Source organism: Rhipicephalus sanguineus, chromosome 1, assembly GCF_013339695.2.
Source record: "Rhipicephalus sanguineus isolate Rsan-2018 chromosome 1, BIME_Rsan_1.4, whole genome shotgun sequence".
NCBI lineage: Eukaryota > Metazoa > Arthropoda > Arachnida > Ixodida > Ixodidae > Rhipicephalus > Rhipicephalus sanguineus.
This window is the reverse complement of record NC_051176.1, coordinates 201,787,850-201,802,406: the sequence shown is the minus strand read 5'-3', so window position 1 is coordinate 201,802,406 and position 14,557 is coordinate 201,787,850. Positions and strand designations below refer to the sequence as shown.

The 14,557-nt window shown below is 40.9% G+C and overlaps 1 protein-coding gene across 1 annotated transcript in view; it reads left to right on the top strand.

Moving 5' to 3' along the window:
* LOC119405552 (deubiquitinase OTUD6B) overlaps positions 1–14,557 on the top strand; it is a 67,947-nt gene that overhangs the window by 46,947 nt on the left and 6,443 nt on the right. The window contains exons 7-10 of the mRNA XM_037672396.2: positions 365–473; positions 4,505–4,566; positions 9,235–9,341; positions 12,511–12,635. Of these exons, the coding sequence (XP_037528324.1) occupies positions 365–473; positions 4,505–4,566; positions 9,235–9,341; positions 12,511–12,610 (378 nt within the window). The 3' untranslated portion in view covers positions 12,611–12,635. The remainder of the gene's footprint in view (positions 1–364; positions 474–4,504; positions 4,567–9,234; positions 9,342–12,510; positions 12,636–14,557) is intronic.

Below are 14,557 nucleotides of genomic sequence, written 5' to 3'. Positions count from 1 at the left end.
TTAAGGAGACTCCTTCCACTACATGACATTCATATAGTATTTCTTTCTGAAGCAGTTTTAAGTAAGAGTGTGGCTCTGTGGTAGAACACCTGCTTGCCACGCAGATGGCCTGGGTTCGATTTTAACTCGAACCTAAGATTTTTCTCGAACCTAACCTTATTCACTGTCCCGGCCCTTGCGGGACTGAATTTTGTGACTGCGGCCCACTAGCTGAGGCGAGTTTGAGACCCCTGATGTAAGGAATAAGGTACGGGTTTTTGATGTCTGAGAAAACTTTCTTCCCCATTCATTAATTTATTTTTTCTATGTTCTGTGGAGCTAGCAAGAATCTTTAAGATTTTTTCCTTTTGTACCATGCTTTTAGAAATCCATGAGTGAATTACGGCAAGAAACTGCAAAGTACATGTTGTCTCACTCTGAAGAGTTTCTTCCTTTCCTAACAAGCAGAAAGAGTGGTGACATGATGACTGCAGGTGAGTGATAAAAAGTCTGCGTGATCTTGAAGACGTTTATAGCCACTGATTTTCACATTTAAAATAAATGGGTGCAGCAGGTTTCTTCCAGACATCCTTGCTCGAATTTTTTGAGGGAATTAGTGTTACAGAGAAACCAGCAAAAATTCTAACTTTTTTTTATGCATACTGCAACGCATATTTTCTGCGACAGTGAGGTGCACCTTATTCATATCTGGACATTTAACAAATCATTACTGGACATGTTTCTTATATTCTGTTTTGTTAGCTTGCTCACTATAAAAAGAACAGGCAATATGAACACTCATACTTTTTGTCCTTCTTTATGTGCTTTATTTATTTGGTTAGTTTGCTCTACAGCATCAATACACATTACACAAAATTGTGCAGCTGTGCTTCATCCATAAAGTCTGGGAGGGACCTATGATGTGGACCATATATATCCATCGCCGTGTCTTCACGTATGTCCGTAATGATGTTGAAGTGGGAGCTGAAATTGCTTTATGGAAAGGGGGAAGTGAGGGTGCAATGATGAGTTACCACTTGATAAACTAAAGCCAAAGCAAACCTGCAGTGAATCACCGAATGACCACAAGAGACTTTTTTCTGCTGCAGTGTTGCAGGTAGCGTGCAGTCGTAGAGTGCAGGAATGACGATTAACCCTTTCCCCAATGAAGACGAGCTCAGCTCGTCCACGCTGTTTGTACCGCTCCCACCGAAGACGAGCTGGGCTCATCCATGCTGAAAGAAGCGCTTGGGGGCGCCGCATTTAAGCTACCCTGATTCATTTTGCTGATTTCTATGGCTTGAATGGATAGCACAGTAAAAAATTTAAAAACGCGCTCAAAGGATGCATTTTGGTCCAGAAAGGACTTTATTTTCGTAACCGGAATTAGAAAATGGCGGCCTCCAATGTGCGCGATCGGTGTGCACGTGCCAGCAGCAGCTTTTTTCAGAAAAGAAATGAAGAAACAAACATCTGTTTGCCGAAGTTTTGTGGAGTGAAGAATTTGAGTTCTCCTGCGAGTGTGGCAGCGACTACACAGAGCAGCATATCTTGTCTAAATTATTGGGTTCGTACGTCAACCGCATCTCAACATATTGGCAGTGGACGCCGATAGATGTAGATAAACCCCCACCGGGTGCGTCCAAGGCTTTTTTTTTTCACGGGCTTGCTTGTCCCTTCGCATTATTTTATAAATTTCATAGAGACATCTTTTTCACCGAAGACTGGAAAGGTGAGGGCCCTTTTCGTGATACAGTACAGTGAAACCAATCTTCTGCATATTAAAAAAAATATTTTTGCTTGTATGTTGCAAACAAAGTGCCTTTAAATAGTTTTTTTTAGTTGTTTGAATACGCGCAGAATCAAATAGGCAAATAAAAAAAAATCTTTATTTTTTGTATCGTTTTTGGCTGCAAAACATTTTGCCAGGTGGTGTACACTGGTGGCCTATGGTGGGTGTGAAGGACATGCGCAAATTTACACTAAATGCTCCAGCCTGATAAGGGTGATAATAAAGGGATTGAAGAAAACCCACAAGTTATGAAAACAAAAAAACGCATGTCTGAACATTTATACTCTTAGATTGCAGCACACTAGAGCATGGTATCAGCAAATGAAGCACACATACATGTTCACAGAGAAGTGGATAGTAAAGCTAAAGTTGGCTACTTTTACTATAATATCAAATGTGGCTGTGGATGCATTGCATCTTCAGAACAGTCTTTTTGATTGGGGCTCTCTGGCTTCCAAGACCAGCCCAAGACTAGGTTCCAGTATTAGTCACTCCTTTCAGACCAGCATATATACAACCAAGGATCATTTCAGCTGTATACTAAATGTCTAGAATGAAATACAGCCGCTAATTTACGCTGCTTAAGGTTTGTGGCCCTGGGGAGAAAAGGGTGGGTGGGGTGGAGTGCACAGGCACGGTTCATTCTAACAAGGGTGGTGGGTCAAGGTAGTTGGTTATCTATAATTAAAAGAGTATGCAGCGCCATGGATGAGGACTAAGAAAGATGACACACTGCACAATGTCTGTCCTGTTTTAATTACAGTTTATTCATTTCTTCGGGGAGCCGATGACCTGGCTTAGAACCTTCGAATAAATGGAGGTAGTCCAAGCAACCTTGCTGTCTTCACACTATATTTATTTGCATATTTTAGGCAGCCATGCAACCGTTAACGTATGGCTTACAATGTTTCTAGCACTGTGTCAGGCTTTCTATCTTTTCAAAATGCCAGGAAAGCTTGTAGGTGTCTACTTCGACATGTCTGGTGCTGAGTCATGCAAAATTTTGCAACTGAGACAGTATCGCTGAAAGTTATCACTCAAGACTATTTGCTCCTGAAAATCATCTGGCCCTTTCGCATAAGCATCATACATCATCATCATCATTGAATAAATTTAAACTTTTCTCTGCATCATATAGCACGGTGACTTACGACAGCTATAGAATATATCTGTCGCCAAAATTTGCTGCGTGTTTCTTATATATTGATGCACTGTTTCATCTTGCCAGCTCATGAAAGTTTCGCATGTACTGATTCCCTACCCGCCACGGTGGTCTAGTGGAAGAATTAGTGGTTGTGGTGCTTGACTGCTGGCCCAAAGGTCGCGGGACCGAAATCCAACCGCGGCGGCTGCATTTTCGCCTCCGTCGAAAATGTTTGAGGCCCGTGTACTTAAATTCAGGTGCACGTTAAAGAACCCCAGGTGGTCGAAATTTCTGGAGCCCTCCACTATGGCATCCCTCATAATCATATCATGGTTTTGGGACATTAAACTCCAACAATTATAATTACTGATTTCGTCAATGTGTGGGATCAGTGTGTGGGATTTGTTTTCATTGGTGAACATTATCGACCCAGTGTTTAGAAAGATGCTTGGCTTGTTTCAGTTGACTTTGCAGCTATAGAACAGCATTAGCATAACGCAGGAATTAACAGTTCACCAAACATAAAGGTGGACTGTAACATTTCTACGAAGTCAGTATAATATTATGTTGTGAACCCTTAAAATCATGGCAACCCTCATCACTTAGGTAGACTGGGGCCATTTCAGTTCACAAATAAAATCAGCCTGCTCCCAGGTGTGTCATAATTCATATAACTTAATGCTTCCAAACCCTGTATTTCATTAAACATGATGAGTGGTTTTCAGCGCAAACAATGAATACACAGAGAAGAAGGGGGAACACAAACACCAGCGCTGTCTCACAACTAACTTTATTAGCAACGAAACCACACATTTTAAGGCACAAGCTATCCCACGTGGGTTTAACGCAATCCAACTCGCCCAAATGTCTGTTCTTCTGCCTGTATTTCATGTCATTTCTAAGCTAACTGCTGTAGCTTTAAAAAGAAGTTATTGCAAAATGACACATAAGCTTGCTGCTGCTATCAGTTGTTGCTTGAGTGCTTTTCAAGACTAGTTTTGCACAAAGGGAACAATAAAAAAAAATGCAGGCTGGGTCATTTGGTAACTATACCCTCATTATAAAAGTGACAGAGCCTGAGATTGTGTAAGCAATAATGCAAAAGTTTCAAGTAGCTGAAAAAAAATATCTGCTTGCATAGTGCTCTTTGATTAATCTCTAGCATTAGAAATTCATCACTTTAGTGACTTCTCTGTGCCTTCCCTGTTAAATGCCCCATGGGTGATGGTTTAGTGCAATCACACTGCAGCTCTGTAGCTGTAGTCCTATTACTACACAGCAATGATAGTTGTTATCATAGCTGTGCAGATCAAACCCATTAGCATGCACCATGATGGTAACGTTCTTTTGAGTATACCTCCAAAATTTTTCTTATTACACTTGTTGCTGTGTATTCTTGATGCTAGGTAAACCCATTTACAGATAATGTGGTGATTGTAGTGACTTATGCTTATTTATTGTGCTGTTAGATTTTTTAGTTGTGCAGCTGTAAATTATGTTACTAGAAGAGCTTTCATAACATTTATTCAATGCTGCATTTCACAGTGGTATTTGCTGACCTAATTCTTATTTTTCTTTCTCATATGCAGAAGAATATGAAGATTACTGTTTAGAGGTTTCAAGCACGACAGCATGGGGCGGCCAAGTTGAGGTACAAGTGTTTTACTTTCATGTGCTTGTGGTATGTAGGCTGCTCAGCATACACTTCTGCTGCAAATATGTTTCTAAATATGCCGAACGAAAGTAGTCTTACTGAAATCATAGTCAACATCAGCCCTGCCCATGCCCATTTCTTCTTGATTTAGACTAATATGTCATAAATAAGTGCTTGTTTTCTGGACCCACCCTGCTCTCTCCTTGTCCCTTAATGGTACACCTATCATCTTCCTTTCCATGGCTCGCTCGCTGCATTGTCAAATTTAGATTGAACCCTTTTTGTAAGCCTCAAGGCTTTTGCCCCATTGGTAGGTATTGGTAAGATGCAGCTGTTTTGAGCTTTTCTCTTGAGGGATTCTGGTAAACTGCCATTTGTAATGTGAGAATACCTACCAAATCCACCCCATTCTTATTCTTCTAGTTACATCAGTCTTATGGTTCAGATCAGCGGTCACTATTTGCCCTATGTAGATGTATTCCCTTACTACTTCCAGTGCCTTGCTACCTATGCAAACTGCTCTTCTCTTCTGAGACTGTTGAATGTCACCTTAGCTTTCTACTACATATTAATTTTTAAACGCACCATTCCGCTTTGCCTGTCCCCCGAGTTACTGAAGAAGGCAATGTCATCAGTGAATCGTAGGTTACAAAGGTATTGTCCATTAATTCTTATCATGCACTGTTCCCAATCCAGGGCTCTGAAAACCTGCTGTAAACATGTAGTGAATAGCATCGGAGAGATTGTACCTCCCCGTTTTACACCCTTCTTTAGGATTTCATTTCTTTAGGATTTCACAGGCTGCCATTGGGATCTTACTGAAATGCATACACACAACTTGTGGTGGTGATGATGTTGCTACAGGCAGGGTTAGCCTCGCAGACTTGGTTAGCACGACTGCTGTTGTACAAGCACGCCTATCTTCTTGGCAATGTGAAAATTAAACAGCTATAGTAAGTAGGGATGGGTGAATATTCGGGCGTTTCGAATATTCGAATGAATATTAGAGCATTCGAATTCGCTTCGATATGAATTTAGATTATTCGAAATTTCGAAGTATTCGAAATGAACGAATATATGTATACATTTGACCGCACATAACCCCCTGTAAAGGTGGTTTCACTGCAGCGTCTGGTTGCTGTGCCGTGAAACAACCCACCCAGGGAATTAAATGTACATTTTTTTTTTTTCAGTTTAAAAGCGTGTTATATGGGCTTATACGTGCTAAGTATAGTAATTTTTAAATTGTAACATATTGCACCACTTATAACTTGCACCCTACTGCTATTCAAATCTTCATACTATTCAAGGCTGCTTCCACTTCATTTCAAACCCAAAAAGTGACATTCACTCATACCTAGTTCCAATCCTTAAATATATTGTGCAAGGGTCATGACAAAAATGCTCATTTTTCTTAATAATATGTGGTAAATACTATTCGAACTATTTGATTCGAAATTATTCGACCAAATCACTATTCCCTTCGGATTTGCTTTGAACTTCAAATTCACTATTCGTCCATCCCTACTAGTAAGTTCAAGTATATATTAATATAGTATATATAAAAAAATTTATGCCTTGTCGTGTTGTTGCTACGTACCGTCGAGTCGCTGTAAGTAAGTATATAGTATACACCATAAGTATATAGTATTTGGGTACATAGTATAATGACATCTGTTCAACACGAGTTCTTTAGGACGATCATGATGCCTCCCTGTGGCCTGAAGAATCCCATAGAGCCATCTCATGCACTGCACTTTGGCTAGCATTAATTTACACTCCACTGAACCAGCAGCTTGCATGACAAGCTTGCATGACATGTTTAAAATAAGAAATTGTGAGTTTTAGGAACTTTCCTTCAAGAAAACATTTGTGTTTAACCTCAGTTATGGTTGAAAGATTGCTTTGTTTGGCATGATGCAGCAGCAACTCAAGGTGGAGCAGGGATTTCTTTTCTCCTCTTTGGACTAGAGTGCCGCAGCGCAGTGCAATGTATGTTTTAACTGTGGGTGCAATGGCTTGCATATTTACAGCTGCCTACATATGGATACCCACTGATTCACCTTCCTTATGCACACCTTACTTTTTATTTCTTAGTTTTTCTTTACTATTGCTGCTTCGTGAGTGACAATGACTTGCTGTACAATACAGAACTTGGGCCAGAGGGGTCGCAGTTGTCCTCGCCAGGCTTGTTATTGCGCGAGCTGGAATGGTGTAGCTTTCAACAAAAAGTCTTAAGCTTTGCGGCATATATTTGAAGTCTGAATAGACATCTTGCAGGACTTTATAATGTCAGAATTGTAGGCATGTTTCATAACAGAATGAGGAACAACAACAAAAAAAAGTACATCTTGCTGATATTTAGTGCTTAGGAAACAAATGAAGTGGTACAGTTCTAAATAAAAAAAAAACTTGTATTTTGCAGTATATGGCACATTCTGAGTACTTTAAATAGATATCCTATAGAGGCATCTGTTATGCCACAATTTTGCTGTAAGCATTTCACAGTGACGGTGACATACATTTCACTAAAGTGACCTAAATGTGATTCCCACTTTTGCAATTGAGATGGGGCCTTTCTTTTTACGTGTATGTTCTGTACTATGTTTCTCATATTGATTTGTGTAGATATCAGCCCACTCTGGTTGTTTAGCTCATACAGCATTCATTTGGTAAAAAAATTTTAAATATAAGCTTCTCTGCCATGTGAAAAGTGGTTCTTTAACAGTAATGGAAAGTAAAGGGTGTAATAGCGCAAAGAAAGCTGACACACCATTTCACCTAAAATTTCTTAAAAGCGTTTCTAGTTGTCTGACCTGGTCATTCCCACTTTCATGCTTCATTGCTGCACATTGTAAAATAGTGTTTTAAATTTTTTTTGGCTCCTAAAAAGTCTGAATAATAGGGCAATAAAAAAGAATTAATGGTAAAATCAATTGTTTTTATAATGCCACACAGCCGAGTAAAAATTTATTTATAGTATATTTTGATGCTGTGCTTCATTGTAATGTTTACTTGGGATTTCATGATGGTCAGCACTGCGTGTGCATTCCACATTTGCTCATAGGCTCCGTGCAGTGAAGCTTGTCAGCATGTAATGTGCCAACTGTTACAGTATTAGGCAAGAGCTCTGAAGATTAAGCTGTTGACACATACAACAGCTGTTATTACTTATGCAAACATAGAGATGCGGGTTTTTAACAAATCTGTAAATGCTAAACTTGCACCGTTGACGGTTCAAGTCGTAGCGAGCACAGGCCAAGAAACCTCCGTCAACTTATCGGCCTACCGCTTCGACGGAGCCGGCGAATCGCGGCCGCAGCTGATTTCGTTCGCTCAAACCATGGTTGAGAGCAGCATGATTGCGGCGCGCGAATGTGCTAGTCACGTGGTTTTTTTTTTTTGTATTTCGCGGGCTTTCTTTGAAGCTCGGAAAAAATGGTACACGTGAGACTTCCTTTATCGCAAACAATGCAATGGGGGTTTTATTTAGCAGTTTAGTTTATATCCTAATTAACAAACTAAATAGTCACAAAACAAAAAAAAATATCGGTAGTACGCAAGGTGGCTGTCAGCAATATGCAACTGATATAACTCGCCTCCCTCTAATATTGCATTTTTTAACCCCTTGGCACAAGTTGGCTGGGACACCCGGTATATATATATATTAAGTTTAAAATGCCCAAACTATAAATGTATTGTGATTTGTTCAAATACAGCTGAAACTCGATCCAACGGAGTGATGAGGACGCTCGAATTATTTCGTTAAATCGGAAAGTTTGTAAAATTGGGAAAGGGATTTTTGGGCTCTTTGAAATCTAAAATTGTAACGTAGCTACAACCAAAAGCTACCAGGCCATGGTTCTTGCCACCAGTCTACTCCTGCGCATGTGAAAATTCTGCGTGCGAGGCCCGAGGACAGCCCTGGCATGGAGCCTCCCATGTCGCTCGGACATAGGAAGCACCACGTCTGGGCGATGCAGGCCAAAAATCGGGTTACATAAAGCAATGACGGGCAAACGATAGGTGGAGACGCGGAGAATGAATCAAGTGATTGGGCGAGCAGGCTGAGTCTGAAAGTTGCAAAGAGATGATTAGTGCCATGAAATAATGAAACCAACCATCACCGCCCGTACCACCATCCGGTACGTAAGAGTGCTACCGACTGCCAAGTTCATTGCTCCATGCATAGGTGCAGAGTGCATCCTCATCAAACTAAAGCTAGGGCTGCGAGTAGGGTGCCTGGACGTTTTAATGTGATAGCGTTAAGAGTGCATGCTTAATAAAAAACCCGTCTGTACAAAATTGGAAGGAAATCACTGCTTGTTTACTCAGTTATTTCTGGAAAACTGAATTAAATCGGGTTTGGTAGCCAAGCTAGTTAATTCGGGTTGATAGCACCGATGCCTAGGGGTATTTGCTGGAGAATTGAAATATTTGTTAGATTGGGAACTTCGTAAAATCAGGTTTCGTTAGATCGAATTTTAACTGTATTCTTCAGGCAACACTAAAAGAAACAACACAGGATTACAGTATATTATTGCTCTTCTGAGTTTTCAAGACAGCTGGGAAATTTTTTGTGTAGCCCATTCACTGACCAAAACAATAGTCACAGCAAAATCTTACTGCTTTACTCTGCCTCTGATAAGGTTTTGTTTCATGCAGCTCAAGGCTCTCTCCCATGCTTGCAAGGTGCCCATAACAATTGTTCAAGCAGCTGGACCTTCTATTGAGATAGGAACAGAATATAATGCTAAGCCTATCCTTCTAAGGTAAGCAACTTACTGGCACTGCATAACATCAAACAGCTGTGCGTTATTTTGGATGAAACTATGCCTGGGCAAATTAAATATGTGAAACAACGCAGTTACTATTTGACCTTGCTTACATGGGCTAAACTGACCATTTTGCTTGTTTTACATGCTATGTCTTTACCTCTTTTACTTGGAATGCATGCAGCCACAGGAAATAAGAAAAAAAAAGAAAGAAAGGAGCCTTTCCGCTTGATGTGTACGTGTATGGCCTACTATTGTTTTTTTTTTTCTTTTTATGAATGCTCCCTCCTAACTATTTCCGTCCGGCAATGGGACCTTCACCCTTATGCTTAGCAACGCAATGTTTCTGTTGCTACAGGCAACGATGACAGTCATACGTGGAACAGTGAAAAGCAACAATGAAATGACGGGTGACCTTGATAAAAGATCAGATTTCCATATCAGAAACGGCTGATCTTTAACAAGCCCACAATCAAGAGAGCATCACTTATTGGAAAATGGCGCATACAAATACGCATTTGACCGGCCTTCGAGGGCCTATTTGTGTGCATCCGCATTCCTGTACACTCTCCTGTGCCTGGTTCTTCGTGAATTATGCCGCCTCAACCGAAATCTGTAACTTCATAGAACTGTAAACTGTAAATAGAATCTGTAAACTCATAGAAGCTTCACTTAAAAGAACAATGTGTAAGAAATGTGTAGTTGTGCACTTCAACCCTTGTTTTATATGCTTCGGTCACGGAGGAACATAGTTTCATACAATAACTATTGTAAGAAACTCTATGCGGAGAAAGAAACATTTAGGAGGTGCAACTCCACTACTTGAGGCCATATGCTTGAGGCGACCAGATGACGTCACATTACCGCTTCATGCTGGCGGCGTCTAGAGGCACGCAAGGGAAATGCCGCCGTTTTGGTTTCCAAGGGATCCGTCCAAGCGCGTTGCTCCCGCTTCGCCGCAGTCACTGAGCATGGACGCGTAGTGCGTTCGGCCGCGTTCGTTTCTTGCTCAACCTTTTTCCTGCAAGACTTGTGGCCGCTTTTGCAGGTTTTAACAAAATACCTGCGTCCCATCTAGGCTAGCAAATGCCGATGAAGAGCAGCAGCGTTATTAAAGCCACGGCCGCTACATAAAAGAAAGGTTACTGAGAAGGCAATCCACAAAGAAAATTTGAGTGCCCGCTGAAGCAAACGCTGCTGTCGTCTGCTCACGAACACTGCTAAAGAGAATGCACGCGGGCGTGCTCGCCTGGCCAGTAGTGCTTCTTTTTCTTTTTTGGGGGGTTGCGGCTTCACGCCGCAAGGCGCCACTAATTGAAGTGCCTCCGTCAACGCATGTTATTTTTGTATTTTTTGTGACGTTATCTGGATGCCCGCTGACGCCCGTTCTAATGAGAGTTTCGCCTCCTAAATATTTCTTCCTCCGTGGCTTCGGTGCACACAGGACGAATGAAGGGGAGGAAGCATGTGTCCAAAAAAATCTTCTAATAAAAGTTCACACCTTCACATGGCAGCAAACATTCATTGAATTTTATTTGTTTTATGCAGAACATAGCTGATCATCATCTCATCCTCTTTTGCATTTAAATAGCACGGTATGTAGTATAACGCACATGTGTGCAGATTGGAAGAAATTCTGAGTTATTTATCTATGCAACAGACTTGGTACAGGGGAAGCCTGTCCAGTAAGCAGCCACAGTTATCCACCAGTAAGTTGCCTAATGTGGAAAACAGTCAACTGACTGTGGTTTATATGATGAAGAGTTTTTCTTCATAGGGGCAGCTACGCACTAGTAGTGCAAAGACTAAGGAAGTGGCAGAGCTGGTGGCATTGCCCTCCTCACCCTCACTTCCCTTTCCCACCCCTTACTATACTATACAAGACAGCTCCACTAACGTGAAACTTGAGGAGGTGCAAGGTTTCCCATAGGGACACATCAATAGCAATGAGAGGACAGTGTCCTCTCATACTAGCTACAGACAGCATCGCAGACAGTGTCCATCACAGAAACAGAGCTTTTCCTGAGCCAATGTGCCATCATATTTGCCACATGGCGTTGTCTCTTGTGGGCGAGCGTGCGTTCTCACGAGCTTTTCCTGAGCATATGCGCCGTCTTATTTGCCACTTGCTTTACCGTGACAAGTTACGACGACAGGAGATGCTGAGAGCCCGAGTGCATAAGGTGCTTCACACCTAAAATATAAAACCTGACTACAAGATCTGTCCGTAAAGTAATGAGACTGGGTCTGGTAAAAAGAAATGATCGATCCGATCGGTACGTATATTAAAATTCTTCAAAATAGTTTCCTTGGGTGTTGATACACTGCTTCCAGTGCGATTCTCATGCTGCAAAGGCTCCTTGAAAGTTGGCTGCCACTAACCCTATCAGAGACTCTGCGACAGCCAGTTGCATGGCGGGAACACAGTCGAAACTGTGACCTTTCTGGCTTCTCTTGAGCTTTGATAACAAGAAGTTTTTTGGTCTAACATCTAGGCTGATACAGCTTTGATAAAGCCCTGATGTAGCCCTGATTTAAAAAACAAAAAGTCACTGCATGCTTTATTGATTCGATTATTCTTTTATGTGGCATATAATTTTGTACATATAGTGTTTGATTGAAATGAACCGCAAAGTGCATAGGAGTTTGAATGCAAAGAGTTAAGCAAGAATGCATACACAAATGCTTTGCATGATGCCAATTAGTAAATATCTTTTCATACGTGTGCCTTTTAATATTATGGCCATTTCATTGTTTTCTTTCAGGGGTATTTGGGTGCACCAGATATAACGTACTAGTAATTTGAGTTTTTGTGGATCACTTTAAGTTGAGAAAAGCTTCTAGATCTTCATGGACCCCTGTTTTAGAAAAATATCTTTTAAAAATTTGTATTTTTCCAGCATAAAAATGTCTGAAAAACTAAATTTCACGTTGCACATTATTGCAATGGTTGTAGTGTGAAATTCAAACTGACATTTGCCTTCCATTTGCTCAAGTAATGACCAACACTTTTCTGCCAAGGAAATGTAAATAGCATTTTGAAATAACACTTAAGGAGTGTACTGATATGTTTCTCTTTAATCTGCCTTTTAAACATTTTGGCTATAGTGTAATGACAGCAAAAGCACTTGCCATGTACACACTACTAATTTAAATTTTTCTGCAGCTACCACAGGTGCTTGTATGAAATGGGAGAGCATTACAACTCTCTTGTCCCTAAAAGAAGTGAAGTGGATGAAGGCAACTGGGCAGGTCTGCAGGTCTAGAAATATGGAATACCCTCATTAAAAGGTAATGTGAAAAAAATTCACCGCCATATCCACAAAGTCAATGATGTTAGAGGAGCTTGCTCGGAGATGATCGGGTAGCCCGCGAATGCTCCGTACACATTCCTCTACCATCATATATAGAAGTGACAACGTTGTTATATATGCATTACATCCACAATGTTTATTTATTTACGGTTGGATGGACTATATACATTTTGATGAAGTATATATACATTTGGATGAACTATAAACATTATATATACACAAAAGATGTTGTTTTACCAAGTTCGAACACATTCCTCTACCATCATATATAAACGTGACAACGTTGTTATATATGCATTACATACACAATGTTTATTCATTTAAGGCTGGATGCACTATATACATTTGGATGAAGTATATAAACATTTCGATGAACTATAAATATTATATATACACAAGAGATGTTGTTTTACCAAGTTCAAGAAGGGCGTCCCTCGATGAGTTCGGGGACTGGCTTCCCTTTAATGATGATTGATTTATGAGGGATGAACTGTATGCATTACATATACACAAGAGATGTTCTTTTACAAAGTACAAGAAGGGTGTCCCTCGATGAGCTTGGGGACTCGTTTCCCTTTAAAGATGATTGCTTTATGAAGTATGTTGCCAAGGGATCATCGATGATGGGATGCAATGGAAAGTTCGAGAAGGCAACATCGATACAGGTGCCCCTGATGGTGGTGGGACGTTTGCAGTCGTACGATTCGCATCGGAGAGCGTAACGTGACATCATGTGTTGGCTGGTTATTGTCAAGACGAGATCTTCCCGAGCTGCTGCTGCGTTGCGAGTCCGTCGCGCTGCTGTCGTTCATGCTGCGGAGCGGCAACGAAGAGCGTTCACTTAGTGAGCTCCCGGCGAAGAGAAAGGAAGCGAGCCAAACGAGAGGTGCGGCCCTCGAGCAGTCACCTAACTAGTGCTCGCGCCGAGCATGGTGTGTGCCGCCTTGAGCGGCGGCACCATCTAGTGAGCATTCTTGAAATCACCGGAGACAGCGCAGCTGCACTGAGCGTGGTGTGTGCCGCCGACGGTCACGCAGTGCGTGGACAAGGCGCGAGCATAAGAAGCTTGGCGAGCAAGCTCCTAAAAAAAAGGGTGTCATTCTTTTCTTCATGAAAACATGTTTATTGATTCAAAATTTATGCACATTCACTATCTTACCTTGCACTTTAGCAAGGACGTCACTACACTGTGTGCCAATTTAAATAAATGGCGGACAAAATTATTGACTGTAAGACAGTCAATAATTTCGTCTTTAACAAATTCAACAGGGTATATTTTTTAACATTTCTGCTTTGCGTCGGGTAGCAACCCATCATGCTAAACTTCTTAGTATGCAAACTAGATCAAATGTTTTGTATTGCAAACTGCTGTATGAAAGCTTCAGCTGCAGTGGACTTTTGACCAAGATCACTTGAATGTTTTGAATTGATGGACCCACCTCCTGTGCAGATTGAAAAACTTGCGATCCACTCACACATGCAAGGCCTTTTTTTTGTTTTTAAATATATTTTGTCAGGTATGTTATTCCAACTGTGCAGTTTTGTAAAATGCTGAAAAAAAAAAGTTCATCAATAAAAATTGACCTAATCCATGAATTAAAAAAAATTGACCTTAAACACTTTCATCCCTGAGATTTCATTGAAGATGATGATGTACCATGCTGCAATTGCAATGTTTCTTAAGTCCAGAGAAATGAACTGCTTTTCTTTTCCTATCCACTTCTGAGGAAGGATGTGCTGAATTCTCTCAGTTTAGAGAAGTTATAAAATTTACAACATACCTAAAGATTGCTGCATCTGGGATAGTTTCTTCAGCAACATTTCCTCCTTTCCATGCTAGAAGAGTGCCTTGTGACACTCATCATTACTGAGCACAGTATAACCTATTGAATATATTTT